Here is a 21,001-nt window from a genome sequence, read left to right on the forward strand (position 1 = left end):
GGAGAGCGACCCCTGTGGCAGGGGCAGCCGTCGGCCTCCCCGTCCCGATCTCCCATTCCGGCATCCCCTGCGCTGCACCACGTCTGAGGGGGCAAGGGTGTTTCAAGCCGCATCGCAGCGCTTTAGCGTACTTACCTATCGTGTCTGGGGAGACCCTCCTTCCCCCCTCCCCCCACCCACGTGCACAGCTCACGGCTAATCTTTCTCAGCCTGCCTCTCTCCAAAGAGGTACCCAAGTGGCCTCACCGTTTCCTCCGCTCCCTTCGTCAGGGCCTGCTCCGTCTCTGCTTTCCAACTTGTATTTTGTTTCGTTGTTATTCGTCTTATTCTCTCCCTCCCTCCCTCCCCCCTCTCCCTCTCCCTCTCCTGCCCAACCGCTGGGCGCGGCGGCGGAGTGGCGAGAGGGCGGCTTCCCGCTATCCCGCGTTCTTTACGGATCCCCCTCCCTTTTGGCCTATTCCCTTCTCCCCCTCCTGCGCGTGTTGCCGTCACGGTGCACGTCTGCGCTGGCACGGCGCTCGTGTCTGTTCGTTGAGGGCGCTCTTTGTGTCACCCCAACAGTGGGGGTGGGGCCGGTGATGGGTGGCGTCGGCTCGATTTTGCACCCTCTGCTCTTGTCCCGCACGACGGGGCACAGCAACACACAGGCTGCTGCCTCATCGGGGCGAGAGAGAAGGAAGTGCGGCACATAAACGTCTTTCTGCTTTTTTTTTTGCGTGCGTGTGTGCGCGTGCGTGCAGAGATGCATGCGTGTCTCTGATTTCGACTTTGGCAGCGTCAAGCTCCCGTGTAGCGGGACCTCGGGCTTGGCATTTGTCGTTTTCGCCCAAGGGCGACGGCTGGCAATCACTCCATTTCTGTGGTCGCGCACGGGCACAGTGCACACTAAGCGCACCCCTCACGTAACAGTGTATGTCCTTCCCACACCATGATCGACTTCCATCTTGTACCTCCAGACCTAATGCGTGAAAACGATATAGGTGTGCCAGGGGCCCAACAGCGACGATATGTATGTGGATGGGCTTGTCCACCCACCCCTCTCTTCCGTCCTTCCTAATCATTTCGCGCTGTCTCAGTGGCCCCGATTGCATCCCTCCGCTGTTGCGGCGAGGATGCGGCTAATGTTGTGGTTGCAGTTGTGGCTGTGCTGTGCGTAGACGTGTGCCTGTGTACGCTGCACTCCAAGCCTGCCTAGCACTCCACTAGCTGCAGCGATACCCCCACAACGACCGTCTCCTTCGTCTGTTGTTGTGGAGGTCTCTTCATGCAGACATGCACCAGAGAGAGAGGGAGAGGAAGAGGAGAAACCGTCGTTGTGCACCTCACACATACCACACCCCCTCCTCCGCAAACCCACGAGGACAAATTGGGCTTGCTGAAGAGGGAGTGCGGCGATGGCGCGGCTGAGTCAACTCAGAAGTACCACCATAACGCGCGCATGTCTCTTACTCGAATCTACATTGCCTCTGCACCATTCTCTGGTGTTGCCTCTGTGGGACTTCTCACCCCTCTGCCTCTTATTTCTCTCGCATGTGCCACCAGCCCATATTTTCTCCGCTGTGCGTCTCGCGACACTGTGTGTGCGCTCTCCTCCCCTCCCCTCCACCGGCAGCCAAAGTGTGGCATCTGCCGCCAAGTACACCGACACACACACACACACACACACACACATACGTATATAGCTACAGGCCATTGCAGCGTCACGCATACACACGCAGAGTTATAGAAGACGCAGATCGCCGCCTCCAAACAAGCCACCCCCTTCCCCAAGCCCTTCTCTCTCTTTCTGTACCGCTAGTTTACCGTTTGCCGCTGTGTGCGCGTGTGTCTGCGCGTACGTGGGTGCGCTGGCGGGCAAGACGAGGAGGGCGTCCCACCGACGTATTGAGCACGAGGGGGGGGAGGGGAGGGGAGGACTCGAAAGACAAGTAAACCGGCCCTGCCCGTGAAAGTGCACCGACCTACCGTTGGAGGCACGTCAGGGTTGGGCAACGAAGAGCGGAACCACAAACAGCCCCGGTAGCTGCCCATAACGCACACGCACGCAGAGAAGTGTAGCACACCCGTTTGTTTTCTTTTCTCTATCATAGACAACCACCCCTCCCTCCCTCCCTTGCTTTCCCCGGCAGCAGCGGATACGCACGCACGCACGCACGCACATACGTGAAAGGTGTTGCCCTCTGCTCTCATCGGCGCCACTCCCCCTTTTGTGGAAGGCGAAGGAGCGACGGAATAGCCGGAGAAGAAGCGCTCACATACTTGTGCGGCAAGTCTCAGACAGCTTCACTCCCTCCTCCTCCTGCTCCTCTCCGCACACATTCTGCATCTATCATGGGAATCAAAGGTCTCTGGCAGGCCCTGCGCGAGTACGTCGACGATGGGCATCTGTCTCAGTTTCGCGGCCAGCGCGTGGCGGTCGACATGTATGTGTGGCTGCACCGGTGTATACATCGCTCTGTGCGCATCCGCACTGAGTCGGTCGTCGCCTTCTTCGACGCCAAGTATAGCGGCACCCTGAACAACACAGAGCCAGACTCGTTAGACGGCGGAGGTGATGCCGTGGCGTGTGCGTCACCGTCGCCGGCGCCGTTGTCCCTCGACGACGTCCTGGTCATCGATGATCAATTTTTGACACTCGTGGTGGACAAGGTGTCAGCGCTTCAGCGCTTCGGTGTTATTCCCGTTTGCGTCTTCGATGGCGCAGCAATGCCGATGAAAGGCGGCACCGACGAGGAGCGACAGCGGCGGCGTGTAGAGGCCTTTCAAGGGGCACTGATAAAGCTGGAGAGACTCTACTGCGATGCGCGTCGTCGTCGCGGGTACACAGCGGAGGGCCACGCGACTGGTACGCGCATCACGCTTCCGAGAGACTCGCGCCCCTATGAGGAGGCTGTTCAGCTGCTGGAGAAGGCTGTTGACATCTCCACAGAGCTGGCACACGCCGTCATCCAGGTGTTGAAGGAGGAGCGCCATGTGGAGTGCATCGTCGCGCCGTACGAGGCGGATGCGCAGCTGGCCTACCTGTGCCGTGAGGGGTACGTCGCAGCAGCGGCGTCGGAGGACTCTGACTTGATTGCGTACTACTGCCCCTGCGTCATCTCCAAACTTGACACCTTCTCAGGCAAGTGCGAAGTGCTGCAGCCACCGCTGTGCGCACCGCACTTCTTCCGGCGTATGGCCGCAACGAGCGCCACCGCCTCCTCCGCTGCCGCGCTGCTGCTGAGGTCCGCCACCGTCAACCGACGCGCCGCAGCCGACGACGATGCGATTGGCCACCGGCGTGATTGCGTGAACAGCGCCCACGCCCACATGCGAGCCGCTGCGCTCCAGTCTCTCCAGCGACCACATAACTCCGTCAACGGGGTGGCCGACGTGAACTCGGGCGAGGGTACCACTAGCGCCTCCATCGCCGCAACCGCAAGCGCATTCACTTACGAATCCTTTCTGCTTGGCTGCATCTTGAGTGGGTGCGACTATGTGCCCAACCTGCGCTCCATCGGGGTCAAGAAGGCGTTCAAGCTGGTCGCGCACGCCACATCGCTGCGGCAATGCTTCACCACCCTGGAGCGTGAATTCGGATTTCCAGCGGACGAGCTGAGGCGCTATCGGCACCGGATCTTGGAAGCCTTTTACTGCTTCGCACATCACCTCGTGTACTCACCCCTCACCCAGGAGATCGTGACGTACCATCCCCTGCCCAGCTCCGACAGCGGCGTCACCGCTGTGCTCAAAACGCAACTGGTCGGCGAGGTGTGGTGTGCGCAGATGGCGCAGGAGGTGTGTGTACAGTGCCTCAAGGACCCGTGCACCCTACAGCTCTATGAAGGCGTGTATCAGCCATGCGTCACGCAGTACCTGCAGAGGACGAGGCGCGGGCAGACCTCACTGAGGGCGTACACCGGCTTCCACGAGATGTCGTCGAACCGCGTTGTGGTGCACCTGGAGAAGCAGCGCCGAGACGGATCGGCTATATCGCAGCGCAGTCCTGACAAGGCTAGCTTCGGCGCACCATTGAAGAAGCAGCGCGTTGCCTCCGGATTTATCGGCAGCAGCGCGGCACCGCCACAGTCGTCGTCCTCGTCGCAACAGCAAGCAGGAATGGTGGTTGTTCGATCGCGATTCTTTATGGTGCGCGGGCGCACTGCTGTGTGCGAGCATTGGTCCACCAGCGAGACGGACAGCGACGGTGATGCGGATAGCGGCGGGTCGGGGGTGCACATGTTGGTGCCCGGGCGGGCGTCTCTCTGCCCAGCAGAGCCGGTGACCGACACCAGCACCGGTGGCCACAGCCCTTTTGCTTCGTTGGCGCACCGTTCCTCATCGCCGGCGTCGCTCTCGACCACGAAGGCGGCGAACGGTAGTCTCACTGACGACTCGGCCAACGGGGTCGGGGCCGCCGCGGCCAACACGTCGTGTCGCACAGCCGGCATAACGGTAGAGGAAGGGATGCAGGAGATGAGGGATGGTTGCAGCCCCAGCGACGCTGCTCAGCTCGATGATACCGCCGAGAACTTGTCCAACTCTTGGATGGACGTTGGTGGCGCATCTGCGAGCGCAGCATCTCTGCTCTGCGCAACTGCTTCAACTCTCTCCATGAGGGACTCAGAGAGCAGGAGGGATGAGGAATGCGAGGTGGAGGGCGAGCACAGGGCAGCGCGCACGCAGGTGGGAAGGGAAGAGCTGCGAAAAATCTGCTGCATGGCAGAGACCCGAGACGTTGAGCCAAACACGTACGAAATTGCTGAAGGCACCGGTGCGACGGCGGGGGCTGTAGGAACGCATGCCGCATCGCCTGCGCCGCCGCCACCGCGCTGCGCTTGCCCGTTCGGCTATTGGCAGTGCAACCGTGCACACTCCGTTTTCGAGTCTTGCTTTCTCGGGCGGCAGTGGAGCCGCGATGAGGGGCCGCCGCCGCGACCGCTCCCCCCGGAGCAGCCGACGGCACGCATGCCCGCCTCGGCGAAAGGCTCTTCAACGGCGCCGCCGCAGTCTTCGCCAGTGAGTCCTCTGCAGCGATCAGCGATGTCGCCGGTGGGCAAAGTCGCTAGTGGGTACGTGCCGCGCGCATTTCGCCCTCCGCGCTCCACCGCGGCTGCCTTGGCTGCGACCCTCTCCGCCTCCGGCAATTCGCCGCCGGTGCCTCTGAAGGACTGCGACATGAAGCCCAAGGCCGAGGACTTGGCCATGCTTCGGTCATCTTCAAAGGCGGAGCTCTTGACAACTGCACCGCTCACATCGCTACCCTCGTTGATGTCGCCATCGTCTCCGACGGATGGGGACCCGGCGAGCAGTGCAGCACCACGGCCGCTGCCGTCTCACGCACCGGCAGTACGCATGGGAATCTTCGAGAAGATGTTGTTCAAGAAGACATAGCGGCGCACCTGCAGGTGCCCCGACATCAGCGAGAATTTCGCAGAGTCTGCCTTTGGGAAAGAGGGGAGGGGGAGCGGAGGATGCAGACACGGACACACCCGCACACTACTTTATCTTCCCTTTCACTTCGTTGAGTACGTGCCCCCACTCCCTCTCCCTGTGCATGTCTGCGCCCAGAACAACACATGCACGATATAAGCTGTCTGTGTCTGCGTGCAGTCTCCTCATAGAAGTACTACCGTTTTTTTCGATTGTGGGTGTCTTCCGACGTAGTTTCTGGTTTGCGGCGGCGACGGTGGCGTGTGGAAGGTGAGGGATGACTTTGAATTCTTGTGGAGTCCGCAGTTTGTGTTGGTGGCGGTGATGACATTAGCTAAGCGAGTAGTGCACCTGTCGCGCTCGCTCTCGCGCAGGCGCATGCGTGCACAAGCTGCCTTTGGGCCCTCTTGCAGCTGTCTCGATCATCTCGTTGTGCCTTGTATGAGTGTGGTATCGGCACCGTGTGCGACAGACACGCGCACACCGACACACCTCACTCGGTTAGGATGATGCGATTCGGCCCCGTTTCCAGGCTGGCGCAGCCTTGCGTGAAGTACCGAGAGAGTAAAGTACCATGAGGAAAGAGCATGCGTGCGCGCGCTTGATTTTCGGGAATGTGTGCTCTGCGCAGTCAATGAAGAGAGGCCCCTCTTCACTGAATGGTGGGTTGCTCATCCCTGCCCCTTTACACAAGGGCATGCGCACAGGAGGAGGGCGCGGTGGCGCACAGCTGTGCCCGCACACATGCACAGACACAGCAACCCACACGTAGGCCAGCCACATCTTTATCTCTCTCCTCGAAGCACAGATGCCCTTAGCCCCCCTTCTCCTTCCACAAACACACCGCAGCGCGTGGCATCACAGGGCCCATCAGCCCCCCCTCCACGACCTATCCCATGCCGAATGCCAGAGCCAACCTCTGGTGGTGACGGGGCCCAGCACCCACGACGCAGGGGAGTCAGAGCGGTGTGTCGCTACGGATGTCGGCGGTCGGGTCCTGGACGGCGGTGCGTCGGAGCGGCCTGCGACCGTGAACACCTTTGTCCCATCCACATGCTAGAAAATGTATCAAAGCGACTCGAGCGTGTCCCACACACAAGGCCCTCGCACTGCATCCTGGTGTGGGGAGCATGCGTACTACCTCGAGGGGGTCGCCACCTGGGGTGGCGACCGGCACGATAGGAGTGACTGCGAGGCGACCTGCGAGGCGTGGGGTTCGCAGAGTATGCGGCAGCGGCCATGCTCTCAGATGACCGAGTCGGCGCACCGCTGTGCCGCTTGCCTACGGCTGCTTTGCGCCACGCCCTGGGGGCCTTCAACGGGCCGAGGGGTGGAGTGGAGTACCACCTCCTGTTGTACGGCACAGTGGACGGACACATGCTGAAGAATGAAGAGAAGACGTCTGCATGTCGTTCGCTCTCGCTCTCCCTCTCTGTGCATCGATGCGGTCGAGCCTTATTTCTTCTCCGTTGTCTTGCACCTTCGTGGCCCTCGCCCTTCCCCAAATTACCATGCGAGCTTTCCCGAACTGCTTATCGTCACCGGACTGAAGGGTGCCGAGTCGTTAGAACAAGCGGCACAGCCGTCCTTGCACCTCCGCCCCTCTCTTAATTCCCTGCCGCCATCACTGCAACGCCTCTACACCTTTCCGCTTCACGATTCACCGCTTGCCAGGGATGTGAGGTGGAGCATGTGCAGGTGTGTCCAGGCGGAGACGGCTGCCTGCACACTCGCTCACTCAGTCTCTGTAGGCGCCTCCCCACTCTCCTCGCTGCCTTTCCGTGCTTATCGCTGTTGTGTGTCCGTGTGCTGGCGTCTTTTGGGCGTCTCCGATGAGGCCTGCTGAGCGACAAGCGGCGCGGACCATCTTTTTCCTCTACTGAAGGCCCAAACTGGCCTAGAGAGAGAGAGAGAGAGATGGAGGCTCGCGCTTGTGCGCATGCACGTGTGCGTCTTTATGCCGTGTGTCTCCATGTCTCTCTTCCTCTTGGCCCATGTGCCACCACCTCTGCACTGCTCTGGTGTCTTTCCCTGATGGACGTCTCTCTGCGGGAGGATGCTGCGACGGAGCGGTGCGGGCGCCTTCGTTCTCGCTGATTGTGCCTTTCTTCTGTGTCCCTCTCCGCCTCTACTTCGTGTGTTGGGTGCATGTCGATGCGCGATTCATGGCTTGTGTACGGATGCGTACAACAACACCAAACTCAGACACAGGGGCTGCTCCCTCTGTCTTTGGGCGACTGGGACACGGCGCCGGAGTCTGCGAGTGTGCTGATGAACACCGCCGCTCTCCCTGCCCTCTCTCACACACACACACACATAGACACACGCAGAGGGACTCCTTGCGCTCAGAACTAGATTAGCACACGCAGTAGGATAGAAGCGACAACTCCTGCGCGGTTCGAGGCCACACCGAGAGCAGTTGAAGCCAAGGCAGCCCCAGAAGGCTTTGGCGAATTGCGGGAGCACACGCGAGAGAAACGAGAAGAGAGGTGGACAGCGTAACAAGAACCACTGGTTGTGTTTGGCACCTCACGCATCTCTGTGTGATTCCTCGTAGGCATTGCGTATGCATGCGCACCTGCTCCAGACAGCGCGCACTCAAAGTGTTTCACCCGTGTGCTGCTGCTGAGGGCCGCCCCGATGCGACTGTGTCGCCCAGCACTTTTTTCGCCGGCTACTGCGGCTCACCCCATCCTCGGCTCCCTGCGGCGGCACCGTGGATGCGGGCTGTGTGGTGGCACGGTGGACGCAGTGTGTTGGCGTAGTAGCGCCCGTGCATCTGGCCAAGGGTACCGTCCGCCCTCCAACGGCTCTTTCGCGGAGCCGACGTTGGCGACGCCTGTGCAGCCGGATGGCAGCAGCAAAGTCTCTGCGTCCGCAATTTCCGCACCATCCGCAGCGACCTCATCGTCCATCATCGGCGATGCATCTGCACGTGCGAAGGGTTGCCCGCACCGCGCTGCCTCTGCTGCTGATGTGCTCCTCTCGCTGAACCACACGCAGCGTCTCCTGCGCCGGCTGCCAGTGGGTGCATCCCGCTTTCTCTTCCACTACAACGAGCTACCCTCCAACATACGTGACAAGATGCCGCTGGTAGTGCAGCAGCAGCATCAGCATAGGGCCCAGGGGAGCTCGAAGGAACAGGGACACACCGCCAATGCTGCGGCGCCAACACCAGTATCAGCGCCCGAACGGGGTACGTTGGCGTCGGCGGAGACCCCAACTACTGGTGACGCGCCTGGGCGTCGCTCAGGCACCGCTGACTACTCGCGCCTGCTCACCCTGGCTCAGCCTCAGCTGACCGCGTCAGAGGCGACCCTCTTCGCCCTCTTCAGAGGCGCGCAGAAGGAGCGACAACTCGTGAGGCAGCAGCGGCTCAAGGAGTGGCAGAAGCGGTTCGTCATGGAGGGGGGTGGGCGGCGGTCGAGCGCCACGCCAATACTTGCACCGCCCCTCGTCACTGACCCGTTTCTCCACCTACGCGGCTTGGAGGAGCCGTGCCTGCTCATCCCCGACACGCGCGGCACTTCCGTGTCCCTCGGATTGGCAGCCGACTTGCATTCCACCACCGACGCTCCGACTTACCCTACATCCGCGAGAGCGACTCCCGACGCGGCCATCATGGACGGCTTCCATCTTGGTCTCACGTGCATCTCCACTGACTACCGAACAGACTACGCAAGTCTCCCCCTGTACTACGTGCTCGGTGTTCCGACGGCGCTACTCAGCCTTCTGCGGCCGAGTCCCTCGGCCGGCAAGCATGAGTTTCACGAAAGTAAAATCAGGGATGGGGTGATCGACAGCGGCGCGTGCACGTGGCGCAATCGATGCCAGGCGCCGGTGGATCTCTCCCGGTGGCTAGTGTTTGACATAGCCACGTCGCAGGTGCTGCTGCGGCGTCGCGGCGTGCCGCGCACAGATGAGCCACCGGTGCCCCGCTGCGTATCCGCGCTGGAGACACAGGTCTTTCTCGCACACACGTACAACTTTGACCCCAGGAGCGCTTACGAGGCGGCGGTTCTTCAGGCACGAGTGCCGGCTCAGCCATCAGCACCGACTGCAGGATGCCGCGCATCAGCAAGCGCGGTGGGACTGTCCACGATGAGGATGACGTCGCCGCCACTCTACACTCTCTTCTTCTTCACGGTGGCGCGAGGCCAGACGACGACCAACTCCGGCGTCTCTCCCATCGACGCAGGGCTTCTCTACCCGACGTGCTTCTCCAGCTACATGTCGGAGGTGCCGACGACACAGCAGCTGGCAGCGGAAACGGCGGCAGCCGCACAGCGACTTTGCTTGCACCATGCCGACACTTCTAAGCCCCCCATGCTGCAGTCGTCCGTCACGGGTTCCGGCGCTGCGGACAACTCTTCCTTCTTTGTGTCGATGTCCGGCAAGCGGCTGCGTGCGTATGCCGGCGCCTCTTCGTCTACATCCGCGAATCTATGGACGGCGCAGCTGCAGAGTCGGAAGCTCGGAGCCATGGGCGACCCCGCTGCCGAGCCTTCCCCATCGCCTTTCGCGAAGCAGGCGGCGCAGATGACGATAACGTATAGAGCAGAGACGGAATCCTCTGCTCCCAGGGACCAGGACGGGCGAGGCTTGTGTCGGCAAATCACGGCGCGCCAGGAGATGGCTGAAAGTTTTCGCATGTGGCGGGAGGCCGTGGCTACCCGCGTGCCTTCGCCACCCCTGCGTACCTCCACCAGTGCGGCAGCAGTTGCAGGGAACAGCGGCTGCTCACGGACACCGCCACCGATGACGAATGGGCAGCAGCGTCTACCAGCACCATCACCTCATCCAGAGCATCCACCGCAGAGGAGCAAGCCGACAGACTCCGCGCCCTTGTCGCCTGCATCACGTGAGCAAGGAAGGGAGGAGAACCACCGATCGCGACTGGAGGAACAGCTCGATACGGAGGGCGCAGCGCTCATGTCTGATGGCGGAGCCTTCACCCAAGAGTGGAGCACTGGCTTCCGCTTCGGTCGAGTGGCCATCGAGGTGGCAGTGCCACTGCTCTTTCCAATGCCGGCAGTGATGGCAGACGCAGCGGCGGCACCCAGCCCTCTGCCACCAGTGCCTCGGGGGGCGCAGGCGAGCGGCACCGATGCGGTCATAGATGCACCCGTACGTGTCATAGACGCGCCTTTGGCGGACGCTCTGTGGCGTGCTCTCTACACACCCGCAGCCGCCACCTCGGCGTCACCACCGACTCCGTCGACGCCCTTCAGCTCACCTCCCTCGTTCTTCTCTACTACACCTGACGCCGCCGCTGCCGAGGCAGTCATGACCGCCATCCTCCCCACGGCGGAGGAGCGCCTCATGCTTGCCCGTGAAAGGGTACTGCTACCGTTCCTGCTGCATCAGCCGCGGTGGGTGCTGCCGGGGGGCGACTCGCTTCGTGCGCTTCCTTCCTCGTCGTCAAGGGTGTCAGACACCGACGACGGTCCACGGGCTGCCCGTGAGCGCAACAGGCCACCCCCAGTGAATGTGTGCCCGTCCCTTTGGCGTCTTCATGAGCTGGAGCAGTTGTGCGGCTGGCGGCGCTATCGCTTGCCATTCAACGACGTCTTCGGCAGTTTCTCACGTCTGCTTATCCACGATCTTTACATCATGATCGGTCGACGGACACGGGCGATGCTGCCGGGCTCCACCTCTGCAGCGACTGCCAGGGCGGAGCAGGCGGACAGGCCGCAGGCACCGCTGTCCCCACTTGTTCTGCTCAACGACGCCGCGTATGTGGAGAGGGTGCTGCTGCCGGCGATGCGGTGCTTTTCGGCCAACACGTGCACGTGGGCGGACAGCGGCCTCTGCGTCTACCGATCTCCGTACGAGGTGCTGCGCACCGAGAGGCGCTACGTGATCGAAGGCGGCTTTGCCGCGAGCAAGAAGCCTAGCACTCCATCATCGTCATGTGTCGCACCGCCGCAGTGGCGCTCGCAGGCGTCGTGCGATGGCGAGCCGGCGGACTCGCCGGCGGAAACCGCGTCGGAAGTCGCGCTGCACCACCGGCAGCTGTCGCTCTGGCTGCAGCAGCTGCAGCGCGTCCCACACGAGCTCCTCAGACGGTGGCTGGCGGAGTGCCACGGCCGCACGTCTTTGGACCCAGCACTGGACGCTCGAGTGAGGATGAGGACCGGCGGGGTGCCAGCAGCGTGTCTCGTGTTCTTCGTCGGCTCATGCTCCAGTGCAGCGTCGACGCTGTCGTCACGCCCCTCACGAGCTCCGTACGGCGGCGACGATGACGATCTCAGAGACAGCGGCGCAGTTGCCGCTTCGGCCGAGGCAGTAGAGAAAGGTCTTCAGCGCCTTCTCTCTCTCACCCCCGATCGCATTGCTGTAGTCCCGCTGTTGGATTTCGTGGTGTGGGGCGCGCTGTGCTCCGACTTCTCCGCCGCCTCCGTGCAACACCTCACACACGCCGCGGATAGGTGTCGTGCGGCGCTTGACGCCCCCGCAGATGGCTTGGCGGCGGTGAAGTACTGCGTGCGCTACCCTCAGCACCTTTGCTGTAACGGCGGCCGAGGAACGACAGTGGCACTTCTACGCTGAGCGGCGTGACTGCAGTGACGCTGACGTGTGCGTGGATGACTTTGAGTGTTCACATTTTCAGAATGGCATAACAAAGAGCATCAGGTAACAGGGGATTCACGGAGATGCTTTTTCGCACCACCTTCGCGGACTTCCCAGATTGCCACACGCTTGCGCATTGGAGAGCCCACGTCTGCAAGCACCCTCGTACTGTTGCCTTGCAGACTCTGCCCACAACTTGTCTTCCGTATGCCTACGCTGTGACTTCTCCGTCACCCCAGGAAGGTGGGGGAGAGGGAGGGGGCATCGCCCCCCCCCCCCTTCCCCGTGCGGCGGGTCGTTTTTGCTGTCCTGCACGCGCACTGGCAGAGGCGCACACGTAGCGACAGGAGCCTTTCTTTTCTGCGCATCCTCCCTCCACTGCGTCTCTCGCTCCCGATGGACTTCTCTCCTTGTACAATGACTGCACTGCACAAGATCTCTTGCGCGCAGACACATACACACACACACACATCAACGCCTCTAAGACGACGACTGGATCCGCAAAGCATAGGTAAGTGTCACTCTTCTCTGCTTTTTTTTTGTATAAGTGTGTTTTTTTCTTTGGCAGATTGGAGCACTTGCACCTCCTTGTCGAGCGTCTCCGCTTGCCGTGCTGCAAACCGTAAACAGCGCGCCAGTGGAGGAGAGGACTCCGTTGTGGAAAAAAAAAACCAGAAGAACCGAGAAGGTGGGCAAGAGCAACACCGCGAGACAACGGTTTTGGTGGCTGTGGTTGTGGTGGAAGCGGTTGTGCGTGAGGCGCAGGCGAGCCATTGCCTCTCCTCTTGTTCTTCGCACTCGCTCGCACACGTGCGCTTCACTTGCACGCAGCCGTACTTGACTCGCCGTTCCATCCCTTCTGGTTCCCATCTCGAGACTTTTTGCGTCCACCCCCTCACCTTCTGTGACGTCCAGGCACTGCAAAGCCTATCCACCCGCAGAACGACAAAGCAAGTGGGCGCGTAAAGATACGAATTTCCCACTCCTCCCAGACAACAAACACCCACACAGACACAAAGACGACGCTGTAACATACGTGCATAATAAGGTCATCACAACCCCCTCCCCTCCCCTCCCCCTGTGTATCTCTCCCCCCGTGTATCTCTCCCCGCCCCAATTCACGAACGCTTTCTGTGACACTTTTCTTTTAGTTCTATTTCTCTGTCTTTTACATCTTTTCTCTGTTTCTGTTTGTGTGGTGTACCCCCGCCTCCGCCCTCCCTCCCTTCCCACCTTCGTTTGGCGAACTCTGGCTTGCTCCTACCTTTCCCCCTCCTCTCACCTCACCACCACCACCACTACCGCACACACACACACACACACACACACACCTCGGGCATTTCAGTACGTGCGTGTGCACAGCGGAATCAGCTGCTCGTCACGGGCACATTTGCCCGCCTCTCCTTCGTTCTTTCCCTTCATTTCTTCTTTGAGGGGAGCGGTGCGGGTGTCTTCTGCTTTCTGCGGAACTTATCGAAGCGTTTTCCGAGGGGTATCCTGGTTGAGCCTAACGAGAGCGAAGGGGGTCCGCCCGCACATTCACAGCGGAGCTCAGCGGGCGGGACGCGAAGGGGGAAGAGGGAAGACACCCCTTTGAATCCGTCGACGGCATCATTTCTCGTCGTCGTTTTCTCTCGCTCTCTCGTTCTCGTTCTCCCATTCTCTCGTGCCCTACCCACACGCCGCAGTGCAACCATTCTGCTCCCCTCTCTGGCTCTCTGCCCCTCTGCGAACCCGCTTCTCCCGAAGCCAAAGGAGCGGGGAGGGACAACGGGCGGCCATCATTGTTGACAGTCCGCCGCCCCCCTCTTCGCCCTCCACTCACTTCGAAGTGCGTCTTTACTTTCCGCTCTTCTGTGTCGTTTCGTTGGAGTAAAGGCCCCCCCCCCCACCCCGCCCGCTTTCTCCCATACCAAAGAATCAATAGAAAGAGGTGTTGGGGACACCGTTGGTGCGTGTGCTTGTGTGTGCGCAGCCGTGTAATCGGCACCGCCTCATACACTCACATCTGTTCCCCCCTCCACTCCCCACCGTTTCCTTTTCACACCTCGACACCTTTTCGTTTTGATGTATGCGACTCCTGTGACTTATATAAATATATATGTATATATGTAAATATATACATTTACATTTGCATTTCGTTTTTTGTAGCGTCTTCTCATTGCGTGTGCCTCTTCTTTGCTTTAGCATTGGTTCTGTCACTTCAATTCATTCACGTTCTCTTCGTTGCTGCCGTTGTTGGCGTTGTTGCTGCTGTCTTTCCTCTCCGCCCCTCCATTCGTTCCATTTCCTTCGTTCTTTCGCTCTCTCTCTCTCTGTGGGCGTGTATGCGCGTGTGGGCAACAGTGCACATCTGCTGTTTATCGCTAGCGCTCCCGTGAGCCTACCTCTCTCTTTCTCTGTCACTTTGGTCCACTCAGACGCGCGGCAACTGTCGCAGCCACACGAACTCGACCTTGACTATAATTCTCATTGACGCCAATCTTCCAGCGACGATACAACACATTGACGGACAGAAGGTGGCGCGCTTCTTCGCTTGTGTGCCTTTGTTGCCTCCCCGTGTGCCTTTTCTATTTGTTCTCTCTTGCGTGTTTGGGCGGTTATTGCGGCTGCCCTCCACTACGATCCTCCTGCCTGCCTGCCTGCACCCTTCTTCTCTTCAACGTTGGTGCTAGGTTTACCCCCACAGGTTATGTGCTTTGGGGGAGGGGGGGAGGAGGCATCTCGTATGATTGGGCATTCCACTGTGTTACTTTTTTTGCTTTTGTGGGCGTCGTGCGCGTCACTGCACGCGTGGTGCGGGGACTCTCTCCTTTCCTTTCTCTTGTACGCTTGCCTATCCGCATCATCTGCGCCACAACGATAGGCCCCCCCCCCCCCCCCCCGCCCGCCCTCCTCCTTCCCTTCCGCCGCTTCTACAGCGGCCTCATCTTTTCCTTGCTCAGTGTCACTTTCTTCTTCCTTTTCTGTCTTCACACCGTTAGTGCTACTGTCGTGTGTGTGTGTGTGTGTGTGTGTGTGTGCCACCCTTTCCACTCCGCCCTCCCTCGCACCACCGCGCCACCATCTTTCCTCGCGTGTCTGTCTGCCCGACTACCGCTGTCGCTTTTTCCTTCCCCTTTTTTTTTTCGTTTTTTTTTTTCCTGTTTGCTTTGTGATCGCGTCAGCGGGTGCTCATCTGCCGCTGTTGCGCGTCTCCACTCCTCTCGCTCTCTTGGCGTCATCGTCCTTGCCGCCCCAATCTTCGGCTACCAGCGCCTCGAGAAGCATCCCTTCCTCCCCCCGAAAGCCCTCGTCCCTCAAGAGAGCGAAGCGCGGCGTGTGCGCAGACGTTTGTACACCTCAGCAGACACCTCGATTCGTCCGCCCGTTCCCCCCGAGACGCACACACGTGCACAGCTGCGTGTCTCACTGTGCATGGGTTGGGCTGCACGGCTGTGACCAGTAGACGATTCTCACCAGCGCCACCATCTTTGTCGACTTCGACGGAACTGCACATCCACCGTGCTCGGCGCTACAGAGGACCACAGCGGTGATACTGCCACGCGCGGAGTGTGGCCAAAGACGGCGCACAGTGACGATACACGTGAAAACGGCTGCGCCAGGGGTCACTCCTATTGCCTTGGGTTTCCACATCGACAGACTCGTTCTCCGACAGCGCCTTCATTACCGCAGGAGAGGTTGGAAGCGGGCCCTTATCCATCTGCCGCCGTTTCGTACACTGCCAGCGTGGTAGGGCATACCTTTCGGATTCGCAGGGGCACGAGAGCCAATTCGAGGCACCAATGCACGAAGCACTACTAAGTCTTCACAGCTCGCCAGAGAGCCTTTTGTCGGCTGATCGGAGATTCTGCTCCACCGCAGATAGAAGCATACGTCGCAGCACCCCGCAGGCGTTGCAACCGCCTCCGCCGTCTCGCTTACCGAGGCGGGCAACCTCTTCACCACTCACATCGCCGTCGACCACGGCGGCGATAGAAAGCACCAGCAGAGCAGCACGGCATCGCGGCGCACCGCAAGGCTCCACTTTCTATTCCGTCGCTGCCATGAACACACAGACGCAAGAAGCACTCGTCACGTCGCACCTGCGCACGCCAGATCCGCGTGATAGTAGTACCCTCGATCGCAGCCAGTGCCAGAGCGTAGACCTGCCGCCCAAGCAGCGGGGCAGCGTGCGGAAGCGGAGAGGCGGGGGTGGTATGGCCTCAGAGGCCTCCTTTCGGTGCTTCCGCACCGGGCCAGGCGCCACGCTAGCTAAGGCGGCCGGCATCACCCGCAGCGCCATTGCATCGGATGAGGGGGACCGCAGTAGTGTGAGCGGACCCGGCGGACCGAGCAGCAGAAACGACACCCCGCTGATCATCGACTACTCCTCTAGTCCTCTCACGCTGGCGGTCAACAGTGCGAACGCGAACAATGCCATCAAAAACGCAAGCAGCGCTACGAGCGTGGACAGCGTTTCGATCAGCAAGCCTGTACGTCTCAGCTTGACTCCACCGACGCCGCTTGTCGAAATGGCACCCGTTTCAGCTTCTTCGAACACCGCACAGTCGAAGACGTCATCGAGTTCTTCAGTGGTGCAGCCAGAGGTTGTGGCCACGCCGCTATTCCTGATGCGCCAAGCCCCGCTAAAGTCGCCTACCGGAGTGTCGCGCCACCGCAGTAGCCGCTCCCGGCAGGATTCATGTGCGTCTCTTTCCGCAGCGTCCACCGTCTCCGTAGAGGACCCGAGTTGCTCGCACTGCAGCCGCCGCGCGAGCTCCGCGTGCTCGTCTTGCACGGACACGGGAGTGAGCGGCTTTCCCAGGCCGGCGTTCAATCGCCGCGTGCACTTCTTGTTAGGTGATCCTGCCGGAGGTGGTCTCGCAGCCGCTGAGGGCCTGACGGCGTCTCTGCGGTGCAGCGATGAAGCCGGAGCGCGGCTTCTGCTGTGCCCATCGACCTCCTCGATTGCGGTGCCGACGCCGTCGGATGCCGATCAAAGGCCGGCGTTCTCCGCGAATAGCAGCAGTAATAGCAAGTCCGTCCTGAGCGCGTCATCTGAGTCTCTCCATGGGCATCTGCAGCTCGGCCCCTCCTTCGGTGGGGCGGCGACGCGCCCGGCGTTGTCTTCGCTGTCGCTCAACCGGTCGTCGACACCGCTTGTTCAGAGCGGTGGCGCCTCGGTGTTCTCGTTGCACCTCCACAAGAAAGATGGGCGCATCGAGGCGACGCCATCCTTCGCCCCGGCCAAAAGCCCGGGCAGCAGTGGCATGAGGGCCACCGAGGTTGGTGGTGTGTGCTTCCATTCTGCTGTCTCCGCGACGACGGCGTCTGCGACGCGTATCGCTTCCTCGCGGAGCAGTACCTCGGGAACCCACGCGACTGCAACCTATCAGCCGGGCCAACCGCTGCCCAAGCCCGCGCTGAAGCAGGTCTCTCGATACAGCGAAGGCTGGAGCGCCGCCGACAGTCGCACGGGTTCGAAACTCGTGAACGAAGGCAGCGATCGATGGTCGTGGTGGCGGTCTAACGCAGCGGCGGGTGCTGGCACGACAGCATCCGGGTCCCCTGGGCCGCTGTCCTTGACGAGTGTGGTGGACCGGCGCTTCACCAGCTACTTGCAAGGAGCGCTTATTTCTCGGCAGCGGCATCGCGTGAACGCCGCTGAGGAGGCGTCCGCAACGGCAGGGAGAGCGGCGGTCGCCGGAGGGGTTGCCGCGAGGTCGCCAACGGCGCCCTCTTCAGTGCGAACTCCGGGCAGTCGTGGCAGAAGGGCCGAGCTACTAGTGAGGTTGTGGCTTGTGAAGTGGTCACTGGTGGGCATGGTGGTGCTCGCGGCATTCTTCTTTATCTTGATCGAGCTCGTCGCGGACTGACTTCTTCCTCACTTGAAGGGTGGAGTCGGGTGGGTGCGAGGCATGCCGGTGTTGTCATGGTCTGTATCACGGCGGCGAGGCGGCTGTTGTGGCGGGGTGCGGCCACGCAACGAGCATGACTTTGCCAGCTTCTTCACCTCCCCTTCAACTTTTCGCTCCAGTGCGTGTATGCGCGTTGTAGCCCCGCGTGCCGCCCCTTCTGCCGTTCCCCCTCTCCCCACAACCACGACCGCTTCCTCTTCTTCAGGACCACCGTCATACATATTTTCGTGTTGCGCCTGCGTGGTTGTGCGTGTGTGTGTGTGCGTGCGTGTCTCTCTCTCGGCTTTTCCACTCATCTCCATTTTTTCTGCTTTGCGTGCTCTGGATATCGTTGTTGCTGTGATTACTTGTGGGTGATGGAAGCAGAACTGTGCTCAGCTCGTGCGAGGAGGGAGAGCGGACGGGTTGGGAAGTGGACAGCGGCATTTGTGCGGTGCGTGGAGGGGCGAGATCGGGGACGTGGACGAGATCACTTTTATGGGGCGGTAATACACGGTATGTCAGCACCTCCCTCCGGCTCTATTTTCTTCCTTTGTTTTCGTTATCGCGGCTGTACTCGCTGCCATCAACGCCAACAGATTAGACGTGCCGCACAGCCGCTGGATCAACGCACTTTCGTCGCTTTGCCTTTGTGATTGCTTGTTTTCTTTTCTGTCTTCTTCCCTTTCACACCCACATCGGAGTAGTGCCGTGGTCTTCAAGTTTAGCTGTCGTGTTGGCAGCCGCCCGTCATCAGCCCTTGCGAGGCTCTGCGGCCCTTTTAGGAGTAACCGAGTCGGTTGTCGGCCGCCACACGCGGAATCAGACCGGAGGCTACTCGAATATGTGAGGGGTTGTAAGGAGCGGTTCGCATCAGCGGTCGAATCTGAAGCTCGTGCCGCACTGCCTTCTTCGCTCCTCTTCTTTCATCCCTCCCTTCCCCCATCACAGCGCCAGCGTATCTTGTTCTGTTCTCTCTCTCACGGACGGGGTACGGTGGTAGGCGCGTGTGTTGGCGATGCGTCTGCGATTGTGTGGCTGCGTACCCATGTGTGTGCGTGTGCGCCACACTGCAGCTCAGGTTTCCGTTAAGTGACTGCAAGGGCAAAGCGTGACGACAGACAGAGAGAGAGAGAGAGAGAGAGCAGCGCGCCGGAGAGTCTCTTCCCCTCTCCAAATCTAATCAAGAGGCGCTTGCCCGGCCACTGCACTGGGCATGTTGTGCAGACGCCACACTATTCCTTCGCCGCCGCCCCAAGGAGCCGCTCGCGCGAGTCTGCGAGCGTCGACATCCGCTGCGCCTTCTCCGATAGTCGTTTGCGTCGAGACACTTCTCACACATTTTTGATCGGCAAGCCAACGCGCTGTTTTGTGTGTCTCTCGGGCATGTGCTTGCGCGTTTCTCCGTGTTCCCATGTAGCGCTCGACCTCCCCTCCCCTCCCCTCCCCTCCCCTTTCCATGGCTCTCTGATTCTTCGGCGGCGCCGATGGCACACACACACACACACACACACACACACCGTATGCGCACGAAAGCAAACGCATCCGGCACATCTGCATCCTTTCCATCATCATCATTTCTCTCGTCTGTTTTCTCTTTTTTCATTCTACTCCACGTTGTCCTTACAGAAATTTTGTTTTCTTTGTCAGCCGCCGCCCCGCCCCCTCATCCGTCCATCCCGTTGCATGTGAGAGTCTTTACCCTCCCGTCCACCCACCCACCACTGTACGTCGGCTCGTGCGTTTCTGTGACGAACTCGCCCCCTCACTTGGCGTTCCTTCTCCATTGGTGAGCCCTCTCACGGGTCTCTCGGATAACGCGGGAACCATATAGGCGCCCTCTGGACACTGCAGCCGCAACGTTTGACACGCTCACGTCGCTTCACTGCTGGCGTGTGCCTCCGCGCGCGCACACACACGCACAGACTCAACCGACCTTGCGCATCGCCCGCACATTTTGAGGTGCATGTATATGTACACCTATATACTGTCTTCTCAAGTCTTTTCTTCGCTGTCTTGCTTTCCGATCGGAAGACATCGTCACTCCGCTGTACAGTGCCGCCGCCAAGCCACCCGAGACTTTCGAGACGCTTCATCGACGTACGCCGCTCTTATCCTTGAGGTGTTGCTTCCCCGAACCACGGCTTTGTTCTTGTCTGCACCCTCCTGAACGGGACAGCCTTCCATGATACAACCACCACCTTACGCGCACCGGCTCATTCGAAAGCATGGACTTCGCCTTTCGCCTGTTCACCTCCGTCATCCCGGTGGACCGAGAGAAGATGACGCATCAGATGCTTGTCTTCTGGCTCATCCTCACCAGTGGCGGCGTCTCCATGTACCTGCTCTTCGCCTCCATCTCCTACTTCACTTACTTTCGCAAGTTGAAGCGACAGTTCTTTCCCAAGACGATCGATCCGGACGATGCTCGCGAGCTGCATGAGCAGGTGCGGCAAGAAATTTGGATTGCGGTGTGCTCGATCCCGTTCATGGCGTTTTTGATGATGCCGGCGGTCACCTTCTCGCACCGTGGGTATAGCAAGCTGTACTACAACATCTCCGACTACGGTTGGGCGTACTTCCTGATGTCGCCTGTGCTGTTCTTCGCCTTCACGGACTTCATGGTGTACTGCTTCCACCGTGGGCTGCACCATCCGATAATCTACAAACACGTGCACAAGCTGCACCACACATACAAGTACACAACGCCCTTCTCGTCGCACGCCTTTAACCCTGTTGACGGCTTCGGTCAGGGCGTTCCGTACTACGTCTTCGTCTACTTATTTCCCCTCCACAACATTCTCTTCCTTGTACTATTCTTGGCGGTGAACTTCTGGACGATCTCGATCCACGACCAGGTTGACTTTGGTGGGCACTTTATCAACACAACTGGCCATCACACGATCCACCACGAGCTGTCCAACTGCGACTACGGCCAGTACACGACTGTATGGGACCGCCTGGGTGGGTCGTACCGCCCTGCCGAGCAGACGCATCAACTATCGTCCCTGCTGCACGCTGGCGATCCCAAGTATGTGGACCCCGTGTACGAGTCATATCACGAGAAGAAGGGCTTCCTGGCAGGTCGGTTCAAGGAGGAGGCCGCTGCGCGTCGCTCAAAGAAGGTCGGCGCATAA

General features: G+C 60.3%; 4 protein-coding genes across 4 annotated transcripts; all 4 read left to right on the plus strand.

The window, feature by feature from the left end:
• Nucleotides 1-2,331: 2,331 nt before the first annotated feature.
• On the plus strand, nt 2,332-5,373 carry LMJF_23_1270 (conserved hypothetical protein; the record flags this gene model as incomplete). The annotated part of the gene is made up of 1 exon (XM_001683421.1): nt 2,332-5,373. The coding sequence occupies one exon, from the start codon at nt 2,332-2,334 to the stop codon at nt 5,371-5,373; it is 3,042 nt and encodes a 1,013-aa protein (XP_001683473.1).
• Nucleotides 5,374-8,496: 3,123 nt separating this feature from the next.
• On the plus strand, nt 8,497-11,964 carry LMJF_23_1280 (conserved hypothetical protein; the record flags this gene model as incomplete). Its single annotated transcript, XM_001683422.1, has 1 exon — nt 8,497-11,964. The coding sequence occupies one exon, from the start codon at nt 8,497-8,499 to the stop codon at nt 11,962-11,964; it is 3,468 nt and encodes a 1,155-aa protein (XP_001683474.1).
• Nucleotides 11,965-15,770: 3,806 nt separating this feature from the next.
• Nucleotides 15,771-17,843, plus strand: LMJF_23_1290 (hypothetical protein; the record flags this gene model as incomplete). Its single annotated transcript, XM_001683423.1, has 1 exon — nt 15,771-17,843. One exon carries the CDS (start codon nt 15,771-15,773, stop codon nt 17,841-17,843), a length of 2,073 nt encoding a protein of 690 aa, XP_001683475.1.
• Nucleotides 17,844-20,092: 2,249 nt separating this feature from the next.
• Nucleotides 20,093-21,001, plus strand: LMJF_23_1300 (lathosterol oxidase-like protein; the record flags this gene model as incomplete). The annotated part of the gene is made up of 1 exon (XM_001683424.1): nt 20,093-21,001. The coding sequence occupies one exon, from the start codon at nt 20,093-20,095 to the stop codon at nt 20,999-21,001; it is 909 nt and encodes a 302-aa protein (XP_001683476.1).

The sequence above is a fragment of the Leishmania major genome, chromosome 23 (assembly GCF_000002725.2).
Source record: "Leishmania major strain Friedlin complete genome, chromosome 23".
NCBI lineage: Eukaryota > Euglenozoa > Kinetoplastea > Trypanosomatida > Trypanosomatidae > Leishmania > Leishmania major.